This window comes from Hypanus sabinus, unplaced genomic scaffold, assembly GCF_030144855.1.
Source record: "Hypanus sabinus isolate sHypSab1 unplaced genomic scaffold, sHypSab1.hap1 scaffold_559, whole genome shotgun sequence".
In the NCBI taxonomy this organism is placed as follows: Eukaryota; Metazoa; Chordata; class Chondrichthyes; order Myliobatiformes; family Dasyatidae; genus Hypanus; species Hypanus sabinus.
This window is the reverse complement of record NW_026781420.1, coordinates 85,955-112,109: the sequence shown is the minus strand read 5'-3', so window position 1 is coordinate 112,109 and position 26,155 is coordinate 85,955. Positions and strand designations below refer to the sequence as shown.

The window sequence follows — 26,155 nt, the reverse complement described above, 5'->3', positions numbered from 1 at the left end:
ACGACTCTTGCTTCTTCTGGGACAATGCCAAAGATCCAAGCATTATGTCCCTGTCCCAAGTTGGCATCCAATTCCCTGGGCTGCAGTTAAACTTGAAGTATTTACACAGGTACGTAGGCGCACACATTGTGTCACCGTGTCGATAGACAGCTCAGCACTGTGTCATAGTCCATAGATCACTGCCTCCCCACCGTGGCACTCCATACTGAGACTGGGTCTCTGGTCTTATGGATGGGGAGTGGGGAGGGGCAGGGGTAAAGGGGAACTGCACTGTGAGAGCGACAGTACTGAGGGAGTGCTTCAGGGTTGGTACTGAGGGGGCTGTGGCAGATCAAGGGATGGGGAGGGGTGGGGTGAAGCTGATAGAGGTGGCAGTCAGTGGGGGAGGGGTATTTCAGGGGATGTCTGTATGACTGTAGAACCATCCATGCTCCCCCCCTCTACAGGGTGTCGTACCAGTCGGAATTCGACCTGCGGACCCTGGATCCCGAGGGAGTGATCTTCTATGGAGACAAAGAAAATGGAATAAATTGGTTCATGCTGGCTCTGAGGGACGGTCATCCTGAGATTCAGCTGGCTAGCAAGCATTGCCTCACTGCTGTCTCATCTGGACAAGTCCTCAATGACGGCAAATGGAGGAGGGTGAGTCAGAGAGGGCCGACGTGTCCATTCAGCCAATCACACATTGCGTCCCTAATCCAGGAACCAGATGAGGCCCTTCACCCCTCTGGACTGGTCCTGTCTGTCGGTGACTGCTCATCACCCTGCTCCCTTCCCCAGATCTCTGCCCCTCCCACTTGGGACCACTGTGACTGTTTGCTGCTGGCGGTGCAGGGGGGGTTGGGGCATTTGCCCCACCTTAACCATGGGGTGAGGAGCTACCAGGGTGAGGCTTAGTGACCAATCTCTTGTTACTGACCCCTCCCACCATGACAGCCCCAGAACTCCACACCCTGCACCCCACTGTCTTGCTCCTGATGAGAGGACTCTGGCCTGGAGTGGGCAGGGTTCTGTAGCACAGCATGGATTACAGAAGGTGAGGTGTGCACATATAATGTAGTGGTGTAATGCCATTCACATACATCACACACAAAGTGTGCACAACTATAGCAGAGTGCCTAGACTTTTGCACAGTACTGTGTTTGACAACGTGGAGCAGAGACTGAGATTGTAAATGGCAGGAGCAAAGGATGCTGGGAATGGTGAGGGCGGAGCGCCATGGGAGGGGTGTAGGACAGGTGGCAGCGAAGGAATGCCTGGGGTAGGGTGTAGTGCGGGTGCAAACTCACCCAGCCCTGAGACACAGGCAAGGTCATTTGATTCCATTTTTCATCTTTACAGAATAACTCTCTGGTGCTTCCCGCTCCCTCCCCTCTCCCTGCCCCCTTCTCACTCTCAGTCCACAATAGAGAACCAGATCAGAATCAGGTTTATCATCAGAATCGGGTTTATTATCACCGGCCCGTGATGTGAAATTTGTTAACTTAGCAGCAGCAGTGCAATGCAATACATACTCTAGCAGAGAGAAAAAATAATGATAATAATAAATAAAATAAAACATGACAATAAATAAACAAGTAAATCAATTACATGTATTGAATAGATTGTTAAAAATGTGCAAAAACAGAAATACTGTATATTAAAAGAAGTGAGATATTGTCCAAAGCTTCAAAGTCCATTCAGGAATTGGATGGCAGAGGGGAAGAAGCTGTTCCTGAATCGCTGAGTACGTGCCTTCAGGCTTCTGTACCTCCTCCCTGATGGTAACAGTGAGAAAAGGGCTTGCACTGGGTGTTGGAGGTCCTTAATAATGGATGCTGCCTTTCTGAGATACTCTTCCCTAAAGATGTCCTGGGTACTTTGTAGGCTAGTGCTCAAGATGGAGCCGACTAGATTTACAACCCTCTGCAGCTTCTTTCAATCCTGTGCAGTAGCCCCTCCATACCAGACAGCAATGCAGGTACAACTATAGAAGTTTTTGAGTGTATTTGTTGACATGCCAAATCGCTTCAAACTCCTAATAAAGTATAGCCGCTGTCTTGCCTTCTTTATGTGTTGGGACCAGGTTAGATCCTCAGAGATCTTGGCAACCAGGAACTTGAAGCTGCTCACTCTCTCCATTTCTGACCCCACTATGGGGACTGGTACGTGTTCCTTCATCTTGCCCTTCCTGAAGTCCACAATCAGCCTTTTTGTCTTACTGACGTTGAGTGCGGGTTGTTGCTGTGGCACTAGTTGGCATATCTCGCTCCTGTATGCCTTCTCGTCACCACCTGAGATTCAACAATGTTTGTATCATCAGCAAATTTGTAGATGGTATTTGAGTTATGCTGAGTGTTACATGGTGGGCAACAATGAATATAGGATTGAGTCAGGTTTTATAAACAAATAAACATTTATTAAACTCTGCTCAACAAAAGTGAAAAGTAAACAAACGACTAACTTAAGCGGAAGTTAACTGCTGTACAGCAATTTAACAAACAGCCAAACTCTGGAATAGTTCTTAAAGTGGTAAATTCGAACACAGACTTAAAGTGGTAAATACAGTCAGTAAGGAGAGACTTCCCTGAAAACTGATTCCTTCGAAGATGTGACTTTACTGCTGATCTCATCCGAGAGATGCCTTGTACAAAGGATTCACGATGAAGGAAATAAAACAGCTTAAAGGAACTGACATTTTTGCTGGAGGGTGAACACTGCACAACCCTTCCTGATCATGCAGGGGGTATCTCAGATGCAGACCACTATTCCTGAATGAAGATTCAATAAGGTCGATCCTTTATAAAACCACCAAATGACAACAACTTCACTCAATCCTTTGGGTTCCTGTACTTTGTGTAAAGTCTTCACTCTCCAATACTAGACTGTAGAGGTAACAAAGGTACAATAGACAAGAACTGGGTTTGCACCTTACAATAGAAAGTAAAAACTCCACTTTAAAACAAAACTGTGTCATGAGACAAAAACGCAGCAAGACTAGCTAACAAACTAACCACATGACAACAGGGGCTTCCTCTTATATACCTGTTGAAACATGACATCACGTGACCTCACACCAATGGGAAAATTACATCACCCCGCCATCACAAGACAATTACATCATGCTCACAAGATACTCAATTACATCATGGTCATAAGACAGTCACAAGATACCCACAGGGTATGTAACACTAGCCACGCAATCATGTGGATACAAAGAGTAGAGCAGTGGGCTAAGCACACTGGGGTGTGCCAGTGTTGATCATCAGCAAAGAGGAGATGTTATCACCAATCCACACAGATTGTGGTCTTCCGTTTAGGACGTCAAGGATCCAATTACAGAGGGAGGTACAGGGCCCAGGTACTGCAACTTCTCAATCAGGATTGTGGGAATGATGGTATTAAATGCTGAGCTATAGTTGATGAACAGCGTCCTGACATAGGTGTTTGTGTTGTCTAGGTGGTCTAAAGCTGTGCGGAGAGCCACTGAGATTGCATCTGCCATTTACCTATTGTGATGATAGGTGAATTGCAATGGGTCCAGGTCCTTGCTGAGGCAGGAGTTCAGTCTAGTCATTACCAACCTCTCAAAGCATTTCACTCACATATGTCATGAAATTTGTTTTTTTTTGCAGCAGTACCGGACAATGCATACAGTACTCTGCAAAAGTCTTAAGCACCCTCGCAATACATGTTTGTCTAAGACTTTTGCACGCTGCTGTAGAAATACAGTATACTATATAATATAGCTACTACATAGACATCAATAGCATAGTCAATTTTAAATTGTCCCATTCAGGCTTAAAGATTTAATCGCTGTGGAGGATTTCTTATTGTTGTGGGATAATGTCTTTCCTGACCGGGGTGGGGTCACTCAGCTCGACAGGTGAGACCTGTGGCTGTGAAACAATCTCAGGTTCTGGGGCCTCCTCCACGCTGGTTGTAGGAGTTGACTCTTGGACAGCTCTGGAACCTTTCTCCTAGGCGTGTTGGCATCCCGTACAGCGAATGGCAGGCTGCTCGATCTGCTGACCTACCCAGGCCGCCAGACAAAGCTTCGAGCCTACACTTTCACTTTGGCCACACCTTGACACTTTCGCGTCCAGCTTGGAAGGAACAACTCTCAATTCCCACAAAGCAATCTCAGTCAAGGTCAAGTTGATCCCAGTGCTGGTAAAACTGGGGGTATTGGAGTTTCTGCTGCACATTCCAGCCATTTTGGGGGTCATGTAGACCTGAGAGAGTGTAGGGTTTTTTCTGATTTCCCTTTGGATCATCTTTGCTGTAATAGGGAGACTTTCAATTTCCAAGAGGAGAGTCCCCTTTTGTAAATGTCTTGTGTATTTTCTGTTTCAAGGGTAAATGGGACAATCCATCAGCATTTCCCTGATGTATCATCCTCTTGAATTTGATCTTGTCCTCCAAGAAACAGACCCCATCTCTGCATTCCTGTTCTGCTCTTAGTGAGACACCCTTTTGTGGATTGAAAATTTATACCAGTGGTTGATGATCAGTAATGAGGGTAAAATCCCTCCCATACAGGTATTGGTTGAAATGCTTTACCTCCCAAACCAGAGTCAATGCCTTTCTGTCAATCTACATAATTTTTCTCTGCAGCAATAAGGGAACGTGATGCAAAGGCTATGGGCGTTCATTTCCATTACTCATAGCATGACTGCTATACCATAAGGTGAGGAGTCATTGGCAAGATTCACTGCGCACTGTGAATATGTGAGTACAATGTCAGATGTCACAATTTTCTTTGCCTTTTTGGAAAACCACCTCACACTGCTATTTCTTCCCAGTCTGCAGTAATGAGTTCAAGGGGTGGAGCACAATAGCCAGGTTTGGCAGGAACTTGTTACAGTAATTGACAAATCTTAAAAAGGACCACAACTGACACATATCCTTTGCCCTTGGAGCATCCACCACTGCTTGACTTTTCTCAGTACACTTGTGTAAACCTTGTATGTCAGTGGTGTGACCACAGTAAGCGATGCTTGGTTTAAAAAATTCACACATGTTGCAGCGTGCTCTCCACCCATAATCTTCTAATCCTTTTAATATTGTCTTGAGATTTTGGAGTTGTTCCTTGTCATTCTTACCAGTAACAATGATGTAATTCAGTTAACACTGAGTGCCTGGGCAGCTTTGGTCTATAGCTTTCTGCCAGAGTGTAGGAGCAGATTCTACACCAAAAATACACCTATTATAGTGATAAAGCCCTTTGTGAGTTGTTATGGTGACAAACACATTGGACTCTACTTCCATCTCCGTCCATAGGTAGGCCTCTGCTATGTCACTTTGCTGAATGGTTTCCCTCCAGAAAGGTTTGCAAAGATATCCTCATGGGCAAATTTTTCAGTATTAGGTTGATGGTGACCTTAAAATCACCATAAATCATGACAGACCTCTTTTTCTAGGCTACTGGGACCACAGGTGTTGCCCATGGAGCCCATCAAATCTTGGAAATAATTTCTTCAGCCTCCATGTGATCTAGCTCACTGGCTACTTTTTCACAGATAGAATAAGGAACCAGATGGACTTTGTAAAACTTGGTATGGCATTTTCATTTAACACTATTTAACCCTTCATATGCTTGAGTTTTCCAATGCCATCCTTGAACACTGCTGTGGCATCATCCAGTACCTTTCTTAATTTTCCTTCAGTGACAATATTGCAGGGTATGTGGCATGCAAATAGTGGATGGGTCTCCAATCAAGTTAGCTCAGCCGATCAGAGTCCCACGATTCTGACCCTCCTATTTTTACTTCACACATCCAATGTGGTGCCTTTGTTGTATTTTGCTGTTAAAAGTCATTCGCAGAGGAGTTAGCTTTTCTCCAGTATAGGTTCTTAGTTGGATATCTACAGGCTTTGAAATGCCATTTAAACTCTTTTTGTGGAATAACTGGAACAGCTGACCCAGTGTCCAATTTCATTTTAATTAATTTTCTATTGACTTCTGGTGTAAGCCGTAATTCATGTGTATTGTTAGTTTTCACATGGTAACTCTCAAGCTTGCTCAGTCCTGTGTCACTGTCATCATTAGACTTGACTTGAATTGAATTATCAGATTTTTCATCAGCAGCATGCAGATTACTGCTCTTTTTGAAATTGCAACTTGACTTTTTATATTTTTCTCCTCCTTGTGCAGTCCATATGTTTTGTCTGCCTGGAATGCTCTTTGTATGTGTCCTACTTTGTTGTGCTTCCTGCAAGTTTTGCCTTTAAACCTACATTAGTCTGGTCTGGTGTACATAGGCCCCTGCCACAACAGTAACACAATTTGTTTAACCTGGCAGATTCCTGTTTAGATGTTGCAATTTTGTTCATGAACACTTTCATTTCTGACTGCAACTCAATTGTGTCTTTGGCTGCTGTTTCCAGTGAGACAGCAATTTCAAATACTCTTTTAAATGAGAGTTGTACTTCAGTTAGGAGCCATTTTTGAATACTTTCCTCTAAGATTCCACAAACTAAATGATCTTTCAGTACTTAATTAAGCCCATTTCTGAACTGATAATGTTCAAACAATCTCTTCAATTCAGCCATTTAGGTTGAAATGGACTCCCTCTCTTTTTGATTCCATTTATGAAACCTAAAGCATTCTTCAGTCAGAAATGGCTTTGGTTTCAAATGTTCCTGCATTACTTTCACAATATCAGCAAAGCTCATTTCAGCTGGTTTGGTTAGAGCAGTTAAACTTCTAAGCAAACTGTATGTTCCACCTATTACACTCAGTAAAACTATCACTTGTTTATCATTGGTTAGAACCACAGAACACTAGAGCACAGAAAACAGGCCATTTGACCCTTGTAGGCTGTGCCGAAACTTTATTCCACTAATTTTATTTTATTTTATTTGCTTCAAGATACTGCTCAATTCATTCAGTATACATCAACCAATTATCTGTTGTGCAATTGAACGCATCTATCTTTCAATGGTTCAATGATTCCATTTGATATCAGAGAATGTATACAACATATTACCTGAAATTCTTACTCTCCACAGACATCCATGAAACAAAAGAAAAAGTCTAAAGAACGAATGACAACAAAAACACAAGAACCCAAAAGATCCCTCCCCCTCCCACAAACAAACAAGCAGCAGCAAAAGTATTGACTCTACCCCTCCTCACTTATTCCAATAGAAAGCATCAGCACCCACCATGCCAGCAACAGCAAAGCCCCAAAGAGAGAGCATGATCATCAAAAACCACTGTTCACCAAACAATTCGACATCCACAGGCTCTCTCTCTAATAATGGAGAGAGAGGTATCACTCTTTCCACAGCAAGAGGGGAGATGAATGGCTCACTCTTCAGTCTGTAGCACTGCTTTTATTTTGAGTTCCTCAACTTGAGAATCAACAGCAAACTCTCACTCTGCCAAGAGAGAGAGTATCGAGGCCTCCGACACTGCACCCACAGTCTCGATGGTTCAATCTCCTGCAAAGTTTCTTTTGGCAACAGTGGTAAGGAATTAGGTCCACAGGGCCACACAAGGCAGCACTCTGAAGGTGCTTGTAATCCAGGATGCTCCTGGAGATGTTGAAATGTGACTGATTGCGAGCTCCAGGAATGAGAGCATGAATAACCACAGTTTGAGTGCAGTTGTAGATCATGGACTCCAACAGGACCCCAGCCACCTTAAAGTAGTCAGCAATCTTTTCTTCTTTTTTTCATTTATGATTATTATCACCTATTATCACTGTTTATGAACCCAGGAATGTATCTATTTTCTACTTTTTTTTAAACTTGACCATTTCTGTCACTTTGCAAAGAAATAAAATGTGCTGTTCTTTTAAACATGAATGTTGCACTACTATCTTTTTTAAAACTTGAGAGTCTCACTGTGTTTCAACAGGTAGGTAGTCATCTTGGGGTTGTTTAAAACTCTCTCGTCACCACTGTTATATTTTGTCTCCAAAGCATAAAACTGATCAAAAGAAAACCACATGGAACTGGCAGATGTGGGTACATTTCATTTTCACTTTGTGACATGCACATACATGATGTGATGGTGTAATGATGTGTGCCATTCATGTACTTTGTACTTATAACCCGTAGCGAATTATGTAAACAATAAAGAATGACTAATCAAATAATATATTTACAACATCACTCAATATTATTGAAATATTAAATAAGTAATTAAAGCTTTCTGCCCATTGAATCCGTAATTACTCACTATGAGTTATTGAGTCATTCAGTCAGTAGACAGGCCTTTTGGCCCAAATCATCCTTGCTAACCAACATTCCCATCTATGCCAGTCCCATTTGCCAGATTTGGACCTTATCTCTATAAACCAGGGGCTTCCAACCTTTTTTCTGCCATGGACCAATATGATTAAGCAAAGGGTCCTTGGATCCCAGGTTGGGAACCTCTAATCTATATCCTATTCAAGTGTCTGTAAATGTTATTCTGCATGTCTCAGCTACTTCCTCTGGTGGCCCATTGCATAACCTCATCACCTTCTGGATGAAAATGATTCCAATACTCTCTGCCTTTGGGTGAGACATGGCAGTCCATGGGTGGACAGAGTCACAGAGCCCATTCCATAGGTATAAGTCCTCAGACCAACTGGTCCATAACTCCATTCAGAAATCCATAATTCCTTGAAAGTAGTATCACCAATGGATAGAGTGGTAAAGTGGACTCTTGGCACCTCAGCCTTCATGTATCAGAGTGCTGAGTACAGGAGTTGGGATTGTCACGTTGAAGTTGTACAAGATGCTGAAGAGGCCAAAGTTGGAGTATTGAGTGTAGCTCTGATCACCTACCTACAAGAAAGATATCAATAAGATTGAAAGAGTGCAGAGAAGATTTACAAGGATGTCATAAGATGTGAAGTTTGTTGTGTGGCAGCAGAGGCATAAAATTATCATAAATTACAAAATAAATAATAGTGAGAAAAAGGAATAATTCATGGGTTCACGGACCATTCAGAAATCAGATGGAGGCCTGAAAGAAGCTGTTCCTGAATTGTTGAGTGTGTGCCTCTTCCCTGATGGTGGCAATTAGAAGAGTGCATGTCCTGGGGGGTGAGGATCCTTAATGGTGGATGCCCCCTTCTTGAGATATCCCCTTTTGAAGATGTCCTCAGTGGTGGGAAGCTAGTGCCCATGCTGGAGCTGGCTGAGTTTACAACCCTGTGCAGCATCTTCTGACCCTCCATAGCAGAAGAGCCATAACAGCCAGACCACTCTGTACAGTACATCTGTAGAAATTTGCAATAGTCTTTGGTGACGTACCAGATCTTCCTAAACATCAAATGAAATGTCTGGGCCCTCAGGCTCCTGTAGTTCCTCCTTGATGGTAGTAATCAGAAGATAGCTTGTCAAGTGGGTCACAGTCAGGAGGGGGAAGGGGAAGAGTCGGGTACTAGAGAGTACCCCTGTGGCTGTACCCCTTGACAATAAGTACTGCTGTTCGAGTACTGTTGGGGGGGGACAGCCTACCTGGGGGAAGCAACAGTGGCCGTGCCTCTGGCAAAGAGTCCGGCCCTGTGGCTCAGAAGAGTAGAGAAAGGAAGAGGAAGGCAGTAGTGATAGGGGACTCTATAGTCACGGGTTCAGGCAGGCAATTCTATGGACGCAGGAAAGAAACTCGGATAGTTGTTTGCCTCCCAGGTGCCAGGGTCCGGGATGTTTCTGATCGCGTCCAAGATATCCTGTAGTGGGAGGGAGAACAGCTAGAGGTCATGGTACATATTGGTACCAACGACACAGGTAGGAAAAGGGAGGAGGTCCTGAAGAATACTACAGGGAGTTAGGAAGGAAGTTGAGAAGCAGGACCTCAAAGGTAGTAATCTCAGGAATATTGCCTTTGCCATGTGATGGAGAGAATAGGAATAGGATGAGGTGGAGGATAAATGTGTGGTTGAGGGATTGGAGCGGGGGGCAGGGATTCAGATTTCTGGATCATTGGGACCTCCTTTGGGGCAGGCGTGACCTGTACAAAAAGGTTGCACTTGAATCCCAGAGGACCAATATCCTGGCAGGGAGGTTTTCTAAGGCTACTGGGGAGAGTTTAAACTAGAATTGTTGGGGGGTGGGAACCGAACTGAAGAGACTGGGGAAGAGAACGTTAACTCACAAATAGAGAAAGCTCATAGACAGTGTGAGATGGAGGATAGACAGGTGAGAGAGAAGGGACGCGCTCAGACCGAAGGCTTGAGATGTGTCTATTTTAATGTAAGGAGTGTTCTGAACAAAGCGGATGAGCTTAGAGCGTGGATCAGTACTTGGAGATATGATGTGGTGGCCATTAGAAAGACTTGGATGGCGCAGGGACAGGAATGGTTACTTCAAGTGTCGGGTTTTAGATGTTTCAGAAAAGACAGGGAGGGAGGCAAAAGAGGTGGGGGTGTGGCACTGTTGATCAGAGATAGTGTCACAGCTGCAGAAAAGGTGGACACAATGGTGAAATTGTCTATGGAGTCTCTGTGGTTGGAGGTTAGGAACAGGAAGGGATCAATAACTTTACTGGGTGTCTTTTTAGGCCGCCTAATAGTAACAGGGATATCGAAGAGCAGATAGGGAAGCAGATCCTGGAAAGGTGTAATAATAACAGAGTTGTCATGATGGGAGATTTAAAATTCCCAAATATCGATTGGCATCCCCCTAGAGCAAGGGGTTTTGATGGGGTGGAGTTTGTTAGGTGAGTTTAGGAAGGTTTCTTGACACAATATGTAGATATGTAGAATATGTACAGAGGCGAGGCTGTACTTGATTTGGTATTGGGAAATGAACCTGGTCAGGTGTCAGATCTCTCAGTGGGAGAGCATTTTGGAGATTGTGATCATAATTCTATCTCCATTACAATAGCATTGGACAGAGATAGGAAAAGACAAGTTAGAAAAGCATTTAATTGGAGTAAGGGGAATTATGAAGCTATCAGGCAGGAAATTGGAGGCTTAAACTGGAAACGGATGTTCTCAGGGAAAAGTATGGAAGAAATGTGGCAAATATTCGGGGGATATTTGTGTAGAGTTCTGTATAGGTACGTTCCAATGAGACAGGGAAGTTATAGTAGGATACGGAACCGTGGTGTACAAAGGCTGTAATAAATCTAGTCAAGAAGAAAAGAAAAGCTTACAAAAGGTTCAGAGAGCTAGGTAATGTTAGAGATCTAGAACATTTTAAGGCTAATGGGAAGGAGCTTATGAAGGAAATTAGAAGAGCCAGAAGGGGACATGAGAAGGCATTGGCAGCCAGAAATAAGGAAAACCCCCAAGGCATTCTACAAGTATGTGAAGAGCAAAAGGATAAGACGTGAAAGAATAGGACCTATCAAATATGACAGTGGGAAAGTGTGTATGGAACCGGAGATAATAGCATAATTACTTAATGAGTACTTTACTTCAGTATTCACAATGGAAAAGGATCTTGGTGATTGTAGTGATGACTTGCAGCAGACTGAAAAGCTTGAGCATGTAGATATTAAGAAATAGGATGTGCTGGAGGTTTTGGAAAGCATCAAGTTGGATAAGTTGCCGGGACCGAATGAGATGCACCCCGGACTACTGTGGGAGGAGATTGCTGAGCTTCTGGCAATGACCTTTGCATCATCAGTGGGGACGGGAGACGTTCTCGAGGATTGGAGGGTTGCGAATGTTGTTCCTTTATTCATTAAAGGGAGTAGAGATAGTACAGAAAATTACAGACCAGTGAGTCTTACTTAAGTGGTTGTTAAGTTGATGGAGAAGATCCTCAGAGTCAGGATTTATGACCATTTGAAGAGGTATAATACGATTAGGAGTAGTCAGCATGGCTTTGTAAAGGGCAGGTCGTGCCTTACAAGCCTGATTGAATTTTTTGAGGATGTGACTAAACGCATTGATGAAGGAAGAGCAGTAGATGTAGTGTATGTGGATTTCAGCAAGGCATTTGATAAGGTACTCCATGCAAGGCTTATAGAGAAAGTAAGGAGGCATGGGATCCAAGGGGACATTGCTTCGTGGATCCAGAACTGGCTTGCCCACAAAAGGCAAAGAGTGGTTGTAAACGGGTCATATTCTGCATGGAGGTCAGAGACCAGTGGATCTCAGATCCTCAGGGATCTGTTCTGGGACCCTCATGATCTTTATAAATGACCTGGATGAGGAAGTGGAGGGATGGGTTAGTGAGTTTGCTGAGGACACAAAGGTTGGGTGTGTTGTGGATAGTGTGGAGGGCTGTCAGAGGTTACAGTGGGACATTGATAGGATGCAAAACTGGGCTGAGAAGTGGCAGATGGAGTTCAACCCAGATAAGTGTGAAGTGCAGACACAAGGAAATCTGCAGATGCTGGAAATTCAAACAACACACACAAAATGCTGGTGGAACACAGCAGGCTAGGTAGCATCTGTAGGGAGAAGCGCTGTTGACGTTTCGGGCCGAGACCCTTCTGTCTTGTTGTGCTGCTATTGAGAGAGACAAGATTTCATGTTCTGGTTCCTCGGCTGATTGTTTACTTTTCTCCAGGGACACTTTTGCCTGCTTGTTAAGATTCCTGCAGAACAGCAGGGCAGAGCCGGTTGATGGACAGCCAGTGTCCAGCATGGGGAGATAAAAAGCAGGTCTGTGGAGACACAGACAGACACACCACGGGACACTGAACGAGCTTTGTGCACCCACGTGAAGGTGGGGTTTTGGAGGATCGATTCAGGGAATCGATCAGTGCTCACAGTGTGTGAAGGTGCGACCGGTAGAGAACTGTTTGTGTGTCCACCCTTGCCTGGGTGATAGTTCTACCACTGAAGAACGGTCGTACGTGGTATGGTCATAGTCAGTGACCACGACAGGAAGACAACGGGAAGATCAATGACGATGGCATCACCTCTCATCACCTCTCTCCAACGATACTCAAACAATTACCTCGACCTGAACTGAAATGAACTCTTCACCATCATAAGACTCTATCCGTTTACCCCTAGCTCTGGAAGAGCCTAGCTTTGGTTCCTATTTCCACACTTCTGTATATATCATTGCTAACCTGTTTCATATATTTGCATTTTATAGCACTATATTGCTTAGTTTACTAATAAGCACTATTAGTTTACAGTAATACCAGACTCCAAAGTGTTCTCCATTTCTGCTGGTTCTTAACCCGGTCACAGGGTATGTGACACCTGACAGAAGTGTACAACAGAAGGGTTAGGGAACTCCCAGATAGTTGGCCTAAGTAGTGCCTGAGGAACAGGGCGTGAGGTTTACTGTGTGGGGAGGAGATGTCACTGTTTGTGCTTGGGTTACGGTGTGTTGGCAGGAAAGGTTGCGAGTTATTTAATAGTCATGAAGACATGACTTTTATTTGCTGGGGGGAGAGTATAAAGGGGGGGGTTTCTTCTTTTTTCTTTGTTACTGTTGGGAAAGGGTTTCTTTGTTTTGTTAAAAGCAGGAATGTTTCTTTGTTGCGAGAGAGTGCTGGGAGAATTGTATTCCTTTGTAAACCAAATGGGGATTAATGTTCTTTCTTCTGAGTCTGTTGACGGCTTTTGGGCAGATTGGCGCGAGGGGGTCGAGAGAGAGGATGCAATGCTGTAAGCTGGGCGAGGAATGGACCCCAAGCAGGGGGTCCGAGGCCCGGAGGTACTCCGAGGAGGGGGGATGAAGCTAGATGTGCTTGGTTGACCACTCGGAGGGTCCTGAGCTGCGAATCGAGGAGTTCGGAGGGGATCGAATGGTGGCCAGAAGACTTCAGAAATTGAGCTCCAACGGCTGTGCACGAAGTGGTTTGGACTTTGATAAGTTTGGCGCCTTTTCTTTATTTTTTTCTCTTCATATATACTGTATCGTTATTAATCACTTAGTTATAGTAACCTTTATAAATTGTACTCATTTAATCGCATATGGTGTACTGTCTGTTTTTGGGCGAGGCGGGGACATCACACAGCATCCACACCAGCTGATTACCCAGTTTGGCGGGGCCGAAGGCTGCTCCCCTAGACGAAACGAGCTGAGTGAGCCTGAGGTGACCCAGGGGGTTACACAGGGTACGTGACACCTGACAGAAGTGTACAAGATGATGAGAGGCATTGAGCGTGTGGATAGTCAGGGCTGAAATGGTTGCCACAAGAGGTTACAGGTTTAAGGTGCTGGGAAGTAGGTACAGAGGAGATGTCAGTGGTAAGTATTTTACGCAGAGAGTGATAAGTGCGTGGAATGGGTTGCTGGCAATGGTGGCAGAGGCGGATTCGATAGGGTCTTTTAAGAGACTTTTAGATGGGTACATGGAGCTTAGAAAAATAGAGGGCTATAGGTAAGCCTAGTAATTTCTAAGGTAGGGACATGTTCAGCACAACTTTGTGGGCCGAAGGGCCTGTGTTGTGCTGTAGGTTTTCTATGTTTCTGTGTCCTTGATGGTGAGGGTCCTTTATGATGGAGGCCACCTTCTTGAGACACTGTTTATTGAAGATGTTCTTGATTAAAGGGAGGGTTGTGCCATGATGGAGCTGGCCAAGTCTCCAACCGTCTGCATCTATACATCGGATCTTCCACTGATGCAACCAGTCAAAATGTTTTCCACCATATATCCGTAGAAATTTGACCCCTCTTGAAGCACAGGATGCCGTTGGCCAGTGTTGGAAAGATGCCCCATCTATACTTGCATTCATGTGTGGTGTGTTTGTTTCTCTCCTCCATCCCTGTCTCCTACAGATAATGGTGCAGAGTGGGGAAAAAACCGTCAGGCTCCTGGTGGACGGGAAGCCCAGCCTGATCCTCAGCATCCTTCCCAACATTGGCTTTGAGGAGAATCAGTTCACTGTGCGCATCACCCTGGGGAAATCCCTCATCAATGAGTCTGAATTCATCCTCCCAGTGAGTTTCTTGGAGTTCACTGTGGTATCTGGGAGCCTGACGGGGGGGAATGTGTGGATCATTCAGTTGACAATAGAAGCAGGGACTGAAAGATGAAGATATATACATTAGTTTTATTTGTTGCATTACATCAAAATGTACACTGAGATGCTTCATTTACGTCAATGACCATCACAGATTCCAACATAGCTGCCTCCCAGTGGTGGATGCCCATATGTGAGTTTGTCCCCAAAGCCCCCACCCCCTCCTCCAATGTGTCAGAATCAGGCTTATTATCTCTGACATACCATGAGACCATTCAGCCCATCATTCTGCTCCACATTGCTGATTTATTAACATTCTCCTACCTTCCCCCCATAACCTCTGATTCCCTGACTAATCAAGAACTTGTCAACAACCGCTTTCAATATCCCAAGGACTCGGCCTCCACAGCCATCTGTGGCAACCAATTCCACAGATTCACACCCTCTGGCTAAAGAAATTCTTCCTCATCTCTGTTCTAAAGGGATGCCCTTGTATTCCTGCGTGGTGCCCTTTGGTCCCAGATTCTCCCACTATGGGATGCATTCTCTCCACATCCGCTCTATCAAGGCCTTTCAATATTTGATAGATTTCAATGAAATCACTCCTCATTCTTCTAAACTCCAGTGAGTACAGGCCCAGAGTTGTCAAATGCTCCTCATATGTTAACCCTTTATCTGACTAAAATACATCATGAGTTTTGTTGTTTCTGAGGCTGAAGTATAGTGCAAGACATGAAAGAGTCCTCAAGTTACTGTAATAAGATAAATCAGTATTTCAAAGAGGAATTGTGAGGTAGTGTTTAAGGACCATTCAGAATCTGATGGCAGAGTGGAAGAAATTGTTCCTAAAAATTTGAATGTGGGTTCGCAAGCTCCTGTACTTCCCTTGATGGTAGTAATGAGAAGAGGGAATGTCCTGGGTAGTGACGATCCTTCATGATTAATGCCACCCTCTTGAGGCATCACCTTTAGAAGCTCTCCTCCATGGTGGAGTTGGCTGTCTGCAGACTTTTTTCATCCAATGTAGAGCTGCCTCCATACTAGACGAGTCAGAATGCTCTCTCCAATACATTTGCTAGTGCCTTTGGTGACTTAGCAAGTCTTCTCAAATTCCTAATGAATTATCACCAATGGAGGGGGAGTGAGAGAGGATAGTAGTTACATTTGTTTGAGAGAGGGGGAGTGAGAGGGGTTAGTGGTGAAGTTGGTAATGAAGGACGGTAGTGATGGTGGTAGTGAAGAGTTTTGTAATGAGGGAAGCGGAGTGAGAGGGGGTAGTGATGAGGTTGGTAATTAGGGAGGAGGAGTAAGGGGATACTGATGAGTTTGCTAATGAGGGTGGAGGAGTGAGAGGGTAGTTTTGAGGTTGTTAATGAGAGAAGAGAAATGAGAGGTGTTAGTGATGAGGTTGGTAATGACGGAGGGGGACAGAGGGAGTATTGATGAGATTGGTAATGAGGGAGGCGGTGTGAGTGAGGGTTGTGGTGAGGTTGGTGATGAGGGAGGGGGAGTGAGAGGGGGTTGTGGTGAGGTTGGTAATGGGGGAGTGAGGGGGGTTGTGGTGAGGTTGGTAATGAGGGAGGGGGAGTGAGAGGAGGTAGTTATGAGGTTAGTAATATGGGAGAGGGAGTGAGAGGGGGTAGTGATGAGGTTGGTAATGAGAAGGGAGACTGAGAGGGGAATAGTGATGAGGTTGATAATGAGGGAGGGGAGAGAGAGGGGGTAGTGGTGAAGTTGGTAATGAGGAACGGTAGTGATGGTGTTAGTGAAGAGGTTGGTAATGAGGGAGGTGAAGTGAGAGTGGGTAGTGATGAGATTGGTAATTAAGGAGGGAGAGTGAGAGGGGATAGCGTTGAGTTGTCTAATGAGGGTGGAGGAGTGAGGGGATAGTGGTGAGGTTAGTAATGAGGGAAGCAGAGTGAGAGGGGGTAGTGATGAGGTTGGTAATGAGGTAGGGTGAGTGAGAGGGGCATAGTGGTGTGTTTCATGATGAGGAAGGAGTGAGGGTGGTAGTGAGGTTGGTAATGAAGGAAGGTGAATGAAAGGAGGAAGTGGTAAAGTGGCAAATGAGGGAGGGGGAGTGAGAGGAGTAGTGGTGAAGTTAGTAATGAGGGAAGAGAAGTGAGGGGGGTAGTGATGAGTTTGGAAATGAGGGAAGCAGAGTGAGGGGGTACTGATGAGGTTGGTAATGAGCTGGGGGAGTGAGAGGGGGTAGTGGTTATATTTGTTTGAGGGAGGGGGAGGGAGAGGGGGTAGTGATGAGGTTGGTAATGATGGAGGGGGAGTGAGAGGGGATAGCGTTGAGTTGTCTAATGAGGGTGGAGGAGTGAGGGGATAGTGGTGAATTTGGTAATGAGGGAAGAGAAGTGAGGGGGTAGTGATGAGGTTGGAAATGAGGGAGGGGGTCTGAAAGGTGGTAGTGATGAGGGTGGTAATGAGGTAGGGGGAGTGAGGGGGTAGTGATGATGTTGGTAATGAGGGAGGGTGAGTGAGGGGAGTAGTGGTGAGGTTGGTAATGAGGGAAGAGAAGTGAGAGGGGGTAGTGATGAGGTTGTTAATGAGGAAAGTGGAGTGAGGGGGTAGTGATGAGGTTGGTTCTGAGGGAGGGATTTGAGAGGGTGTAGTGATATGGTTGGTAATGAGAGAGGTTGAGCGAGGGGGGTGTAGTGATGAGGTTGGAAATGAGGGAAGCAGAGTGAGGGGGTACTGATGAGGTTGGTAACGAGCTGGGGGAGTGAGAGGGGGTAGTGGTTATATTTGTTTGAGGGAGGGGAGAGGGGGTAGTGATGAGGTTGGTAATGATGGAGGGGGAGTGAGAGGGGATAGCGTTGAGTTGTCTAATGAGGGTGGAGGAGTGAGGGAATAGTGGTGAATTTGGTAATGAGGGAAGAGAAGTGAGGGGGTAGTGATGAGGTTGGAAATGAGGGAGGGGGACTGAAAGGTGGTAGTGATGAGGGTGGTAATGAGGTAGGGGGAGTGAAGGGGTAGTGATGATGTTGGTAATGAGGGAGGGTGAGTGAGGGGAGTGGTGGTGAGGTTGGTAATGAGGGAAGAGAAGTGAGAGGGGGTAGTGGTGAGTTTGGAAATGAGGGAAGCAGAGTGAGAGGGGGTAATGAGGTTGGTAATGAGCTAAGGGGAGTCCGAGGGGGTAGTAGTGAGATTTGTTTGAGGGAGGGGGAGTGAGAGGGTGTAGTGATAAGGTTGGTAATTAGTGACGGGGAGTGAGAGGGGGTAGTAACATTTGTTAGAGGGAGTGGAGGGAGAAGGGGTAGTGATGAGGTTGGTAATGATGGAGGGGAAGTGAGAGGGGATAGTGGTGAAGTTGGTAATGAGGTAGGCGGTGTGAGTGGGGGTTGTGGTGAGGTTGGTAATGAGGGTGGGGGAGTGAGAGGGGGTAGTTATGAGGTTGGTAATATGGGAGAGGGAGTGAGGGGGTAGTGTTGAGATTGGTAATGAGGGAGGGGGAGTGAGAGGGGATAGTGATGAGTTTGCTAATGAGGATGGAGGAGTGAGGGGCTAGTGTTGAGGTTGGTAATGAGGGAAGAGAAGTGAGAGGGGGTAGTGATGAGGTTGGTTCTGAGGGAGGGATTTGAGAGGGTGTAGTGATGAGTTAGGTAATGAGGGAAGCTGTTTGAGAGGGGGTAGTGATAAGGTTGGTAATGAGAGAGGTTGAGCGAGGGGGGTGTAGTGATGAGGTTGGTAATGAGGGAGGAGGAGTGAGAAGGGGTAGTGATGAGGCTGGTAATGAGGGAGGGGGATGGAGAGGGGGTATTGATGAGGTTGTTAATGGGGGTGAGAGGGGGTATTGATGAGGTTGTTAATGAGGGGGGTGAGAGGGGTGTAGTGATGAGGCTGGTAATGAGGGAGGCGGAGTGAGGGTAGTTATGAGGTTGGTAATATGGGAGAGGGTGTGGGAGAGGGAGTGAGAGAGGGTTTTGGTGAGGTTGCTAATGGGGGGAGTGAGAGGGGGTAGTGGTGAGGTTGGTAATGAGGGAGGGGGAGTGAGAGAAGGTAGTGATGAGGTTGGTAATGAGGGAGGGGGATGGAGAGGGGGTATTGATGAGGTTGTTAATGGGGGTGAGAGGGGGTATTGATGAGGTTGTTAATGAGGGGTGAGAGGGGTGTAGTGATGAGGCTGGTAATGAGGGAGGCGGAGTGAGGGTAGTTATGAGGTTGGTAATATGGGAGAGGGAGTGAGAGAGGGTTTTGGTGAGTATGCTAATGGGGGAGTGAGAGGGGGTAGTGATGAGGTTGTTAATGAGGGGGGTGAGAGGGGGTATTGATGAGGTTGTTAATGAGGGGGGTGAGAGGGGTGTAGTGATGAGGTTGGTAATGAGGGAGGGGGATTGAGAGGGGGTATTGATGAGGTTGTTAATGAGGGGGGTGAGAGGGATGTAGTGATGAGGTTGGTAATGAGGGGGGTGAAAGGGGTGTAGTGATGAGGTTGGTAATGAGGGGGGTGAAAGGGGTGTAGTGATGAGGTTGGTAATGAGGGGGGTGAGAGGGGTGTAGTGATGAGGTTGGTAATGAGGGAGGGTGAGTGAGGGGAGTAGTGATGAGGTTGGTAATGAGGGAGGGTGAGTGAGGGGAGTAGTGATGAGGTTGGTAATGAGGGGGGTGAGAGGGGGTTTTGATGAGGTTGTTAATGAGGGGTGTAGTGATGAGGTTGGTAATGAGGGAGGGGGATGGAGAGGGGGTATTGATGAGGTTGTTAATGAGGGGGGTGAGAGGGGTGTAGTGATGAGGTTGGTAATGAGGGAGGGGGATGGAGAGGGGGTATTGATGAGGTTGTTAATGAGGGGGGTGAGAGGGGTGTAGTGATGAGGTTGGTAATGAGGGAGGGGAAGTGATGAGTCCTGCCATCAGAACTCGATGGTCTGAACTGTGACATTAACCCTTTCAGCTCAAGCACCGACTGGATGCCTGCATCACCAACTGGAACTGGCTTCAGCAGAACACGTCATTGCTGTCTCAGAAAGTTGCCATGAACCCCAACCTCCAGTGTCCGATGGACATCATGCCTGGAACCTTCTTCCCGGGAGGGGGAGTGGTGGCGTTCCAGGCTGGTGGTAAGGGCATTACCTTCTCTCTGTCCGTTGGCCAATTGTATGTCTGGGGTTGACTGCCTGGGGTCATGGGAGTGGGTGGGGGGGCACACTTACACAGGATGGGTCCAAGCTTGAGGTAATTTAGACTAGCATGGGTGATAATGTGGAAATATAGATTTGTAGATGATACGACATAGAGCAGACCATCCAGCCCGCAATGTTATGCTGAGAAGCAATTCCTTCTGCTTTCACAATGTCCATTCCCTTCTATTTTTAAGAGCCTCTAAGAGGCTTTTAAATGCCTTTATTGTACTTGGCACCATCACAGCCCCTGGTAGTGTGTTCCAGGCAGCCACCACTTTCTGTGTAAAGACAAAGTAGCCCCACACATCTCCTTTGAATGAGTATCTTCCTCTCATCTTAAATGCATGCTCTCTACCTGGGGAAAAATGTCACGTTTCTGGTGCCAACATAGCATGCCCACAACTTACTCACTCTAACTTGGTACTTCTTTGGAATGTGGCAGGAAGCTGGAGTACCTGTAGGAAACCCTCACGGAAATGAGAACATACAATCTCGGCGGGAAAGGAAGCCCGGTTGCTGATCATTAGCACCGTGAAGTGTTGTGCTAAATGCTATCTGAACTGTTCATTTCTTACCCTTTGGCAAGCAGTCCTGCCAGCCTTGTCCGCTCTAACCCAGTTCAGGGGTAATTAAGATTGGTTTGGGGGCTTGCGTGCCTCAATGACCCAGAGAGCGTTGTTGACTGGAGTCAGGGCTTTATGCTTTGGCTCTTGGTAGGGTCACCCATGCCAAACAGGTCAAAGGGTTCACTGGACCTCCAGGTTCAGGGGTTCAGCTCAGGGCTAATGACCTTGACTGGTCAAAAGAAAATGTTACAGAAATAGCAATGAAGAATATCCTATATATCTATGCGTGACGGTATTCTTGAGTTTCCACCTGGAATTAGCATGGCCGACAGTAGTGAAAACTCAAAGGAAGCTACTGGCACAATGTACACTGCCAGTACATTGCCTGAACACCTCCCTCTGCAACTGGATCCTAGACATCCTGACTGGGAGACCTCAGTCAGTCCGGATCGGGAGCAGCATCTCCAACACCATCACTCTGAGCACAGGGGCTCCCCAGGGCTGTGTGCTCAGTCCATTGCTGTTCACTCTGCTGACCCACGACTGTGCAGCAACACACAGCTCAAATCACATCATCAAGTTTGCAGATGACACGACCGTGGTGGGTCTCATCAGCAAGAACGACGAGTCAGCTTACAGAGAGGAGGTGCAGCGGCTAATGGACTGGTGCAGAGCCAACAACCTGTCTCTTAATGTGAACAAAACAAAAGAGATGGTTGTTGACTTCAGGAGAGCACAGAGCGACCACTCCCCGCTGAACATTGACAGCTCCTCCATTGAGATCGTTAAGAGCAAATTTCTTGGTGTTCACCTGGCAGAGAATCTCACCTGGTCCCTGAACACCAGCTCCATAGCAAAGAAAGCCCAGCAACATCTCCACTTTCTGCAAAGGCTGAGAAAAGTCCATCTCCCACTCCCCCATCCTCATCACATTCAACAGGGGTTGTATCGAGAGCATCCTGAGCAGCAGCATCACTGCCTGGATCGGGAATTGCACCATCTCGGATCACAAGACCCTGCAGCAGATAGTGAGGTCAGCTGAGAAGATCATCGGGGTCTCTCTTCCCACCATTATGGACATGTACACTACACACTGCATCCGCAAAGGAAACAGCATTATCAAGGACCCCATGCACCGCTTATACAAACTCTTCTCCCTCCTGCCATCTGGGAAAAGGTACCGAAGCATTCGGGCTCTCATGGCCAGACTGTGCAACAGTTTCTTCCCCCCAAGCCATCAGACTTCTCAATACTCAGAGTCTAGACTGACATCTACATCATTTATTATTATATTGTGATTTGTCCTCTACTGTGCCTATTGTCTTGTTTATGAATTATAGTACTGCCCCACACTATTTTGTGCACTTTATGTAGTCCTGTGCAGTCTGTAGTCTAGTGCAGTTTTTATGTTGTTTTGTGTAGTCTAGTGTAGCCTTGTGCTGTCTCACAGAGTCTAGTGTAGTTTGGTGTTGTTTCATGTAGCACCAGGGTCCTGGAGGAACGTTGTTTTGTTTTTACTATGTACTGTACCAGCACTCTATGGTTGAAATGACAATAAACTCGACTTGACCTGACCTGAGCTGGAAGACCTTCGTTGCTGCAATAAAAGCCATTGGTGTAACTGCTCCTACTGTTTATTTGTGGGATATCCCACCAGAAGTGTGTCGATGAGTGTAAGATCCTCTCCACATGCATGACCTTGTATTTCACCCCTCCAGGTTTCCAAAATGATTCCGAGTCTCCAGAAGACTGGTCTCTGAGGTTCGAGGCTGTCATTCGTCCCAAAAAACATACTGGGGTCGTGCTGGCCGTACTATCCAAGACATACAATCTTCTGATGCAGCTCGACATTGTTCTAAAGGACAGGCAGGAGGTGGGTTATGTTCCCATTGTGACTGCGTGAGGGAGCCCTGTGCCAGGTTTATCCAAATAAGACAAGGATAGACAGTCAGAATATTGTCTTTAAATGGAAGAGGGGTTTATTCTGAATCCTCCCTTTGATATCTTGGTGTGCTAGACACTAGAGATACATAAACACTAGATTTTGCAGATGCTGGAAATCTTGAGCAATACACGCTATAAATGCTGGAAGAACTCAGCACATCAGACAGTATCAATGGAGAGGAATAAGTAGTTGATGTTTTGGGTTGAGGCGTTGTGGTGAACTACGTGTGCCTGTCTGGACACGCCCCCTGCTGACTGCTCCTGTGGCTCCTCCCACAGACCCCTGTATAAAGGCAATCAAGGCCTGAGCCCGGCCTCTCAGTCTCCAGGATGTAGCATGGTGGTCAAAGTTTCCCACCGTCACCCTGTACTCAGCCTCTTCTCCCTTGCTGATGCATCCAACTATGGCAGAGTCATCAGAAAACTTCTGAAGATGACAAGACTCTGTGCAGTAGTTGAAGTCCGAGTGAGGTGGGGTGGAGTTGGGTGGGGTGGGGGTGAGCTACTTCTCTACCAAAGGAGGTGTGAAGTGCTCCTTCCCTCCCCTAGCCTGCAGGTTACCCTTGGGCAAGGTGTATCATCTGCTTAGCCCCCCACCCCTGATCAGGGTCACGTGAAGCCATGGGGAGCAGGTGGTGGATGGTCGTATGAGCAGCTGGTGCATATCCCAACTCCTGGTTATGTGATCACTGACGCCTGGCAGACAATCTCTGAAGAGTATTGATCATGACTGGGGTCACCCAGCTGGTAAAGACACTGCCCAGAAGTAGGCAACAGAAAATCACTTCTGTAGAAAAATATGCCAAGGATAACCACAGCATATATGGAAGACCATAATCACCCATGTGGAAAGACATGGCACATAATGATGGTGACGATGAGGGCATCCTGTTCTATGTTTTTGCCCAGTAGGAGATAGAGGGGGTAGGGAAATAGGGGAGAGGTAAGTCCTCTGTTACAAGTCCAGCTCTCTCTGCCAGGGGCTCCCAACTAGTGTGGCTTCTCGAACAGAACCACAGATGTCTCCATACCAGGGCAGTAACTCTACAGGCCCCACCCCAAATGACCCAGACCGTCCAGGCACCTCCAGAATTTAGAGAGCTCTGCAGCTTTTTCTGATCCTGTGCAGTGGGCCCTCCGTGCCAGTTAGAATGCTCTCAGCACCATAGCTGTAGAAATTTCCTGGAGTTTTTGGTATTTGCTGATCATACTAACTCTGGGAGGAACCGGGTGCTAAGAGTGCCACACACTAATGTCTGCTGCCCTCCCCAGGTATTCTGCCTAAAGCTTGGAGACACAGTGCTATTTGAATTGCCCGCTCCCAACAAACTATGCAATGGCCACAAGATCGTCCTCAGCCTCTCTGCTGAAATGATCTCCCTGCAGGTGGTTGACGAACTCAGGACCCTGCAGGAAACACGTAACAGCATTGCTACACTGAGGTCTGCCTGGATCAAGAAGGAAGCCTTTGTGTTTCTGGGGGGATTGCCTGGTGAGTTGTCCGCCAACCCCACAACCCAACAAACTGTATATGGGCCAGAGGGTGTTACAGAGGCAGGAAGTGATATAGTGGCCAGAAGAAGTTACAGAGATGGGGATGGGTGTAGAGGCCAGAGGCGGTTACGGAGACGGGGAGGGGTATAGGGACAGTGAGAAGTGTAAGGGCCAGAGGGAGTTACAGAGATGAGAAGGAGAGTAATGACTGGAAGGGATTACAGAGATGGAAAGTGTGTTACAAAGACAGGAATTGGTGTAAGGTTCAGAGTGAGTGGGGGGGTAAATTTCAGAAATGGTGCTGGGATGGGATTTGGATGAAGTGAGGAGTGAGGTGGGAATGGGATTGGGATTCAGTGAGGAGTGGGAATGGGATTGGGATTCGGAGAGGAGTGGGAATGGGATTGGGAGTCGGTGAGGAGTGGGAATGGGATTGGGATTCAGTGAGGAATGGGAATGGGATTGGGATTCGGTGAGGAGTGGGAATGGGATTGGGATTCAGTGAGGAGTGGGAATGGGATTGGGAGTCGGTGAGGAGTGGGAATGGGATTGGGATTCGGAGAGGAGTGGGAATGGGATTGGGAGTCGGTGAGGAGTGGGAATGGGATTGGGATTCGGAGAGGAGTGGGAATGGGATTGGGAGTCGGTGAGGAGTGGGAATAGGATTGGGATTTGGTGACAGGTGTGGGTGAGGACTGTATATCAGTGAAGGGTGGGAATGGGATTTGGATTCAGTGAGAGATAGGGATTGGGATTTGGGGAGGTGTGGGGATTAGATTGGGCTTCGGGAGGGTGGGGAAAGGGAATGGGAATCAGTGAGGGGTGGGAATGGGATTGGGATTCAGTGAGTGGTGGAGATGATTGGAATTCGGTGAGTGCTGGGGATTGGACTGGGATTCAGTAAGGGTGGGAGTGGGATTGGGATTCAGTGAGGAGTGGAAATGGGATTGGGATTCGGAGAGGAGTGGGAATGGGATTGGGAGTCGGTGAGGAGTGGGAATGGGATTGGGATTCAGTGAAGAGTGGGAATGGGATTGGGATTTGGTAAGGAGTGGGAATGGGATTGGGATTCGGAGAGGAGTGAGAATGGGATTGGGATTCAGTGAGGAGTGGGAATGGGATTGGGATTTGGTGAGGAGTGGGAATAGGATTGGGATTCAGTGAGGAGTGGGAATGGGATTGGGATTTGGTGACAGGTGTGGGTGAGGACTGTATATCAGTGAGGAGTGGGAATGGGATTGGGATTTGGTAAGGAGTGGGAATGGGATTGGGATTCGGAGAGGAGTGAGAATGGGATTGGGATTCAGTGAGGAGTGGGAATGGGATTGGGATTTGGTGAGGAGTGGGAATGGGATTGGGATTCGGAGAGGAGTGGGAATGGGATTGGGATTCGGAGAGGAGTGAGAATGGGATTGGGATTCAGTGAGGAGTGGGAATGGGATTGGGATTTGGTGAGGAGTGGGAATGGGATTGGGATTCGGAGAGGAGTGAGAATGGGATTGGGATTCAGTGAGGAGTGGGAATGGGATTGGGATTTGGTGACAGGTGTGGGTGAGGACTGTATATCAGTGAAGGGTGGGAATGGGATTTGGATTCAGTGAGAGATAGGGATTGGGATTTGGGGAGGTGTGGGGATTAGATTGGGCTTCGGGAGGGTGGGGAAAGGGAATGGGAATCAGTGAGGGGTGGGAATGGGATTGGGATTCAGTGAGTGGTGGAGATGATTGGAATTCGGTGAGTGCTGGGGATTGGACTGGGATTCAGTAAGGGTGGGAGTGGGATTGGGATTCAAGAGGTTGAGGATGGGGATTGGCATTTGGGAGAGTTGGGGATGTGTATTGGGATTCAGTGAGGAGATGGGGATTTGAATTGGGATTTGGTGAAGGATGGGTATTGGGATTCATTGAGGAGTGGGAATTGAGATCGAGGTGGGAATGGGATCCACATACAGTTAGGGTGGTGTATCCTCAGTATTGCAGACTAACCCTCTCTTTCCCCTTTTATTCCACAGCCCTGGATACGTTAGGCCACGGATGGTATTACTTCCAGGGCTGTATGCAGAATCTGAGGATGCAGGGGGAGCCCTTGGACATGAACCAGGCCCTGTTTGTCCACCACGCCATCTTGACCCACAGTTGTCCGGCTTCAAAATAGCAGTCTGGCCTCCTCGTCTGCCCATCCACAATCAACCTGTCTCAGTCTCCGTGCCTCA

At 46.8% G+C, this 26,155-nt stretch overlaps 1 protein-coding gene across 1 annotated transcript; it reads left to right on the top strand.

The window, feature by feature from the left end:
• Window positions 1-26,155, top strand: shbg (sex hormone-binding globulin). Its single transcript, XM_059961935.1, has 7 exons — window positions 1-109; window positions 447-642; window positions 14,623-14,784; window positions 19,711-19,876; window positions 22,224-22,378; window positions 23,722-23,941; window positions 25,955-26,155. Exons 1-7 carry the CDS (start codon window positions 45-47, stop codon window positions 26,095-26,097), a joined length of 1,107 nt encoding a protein of 368 aa, XP_059817918.1. The 5' UTR covers window positions 1-44; the 3' UTR covers window positions 26,098-26,155.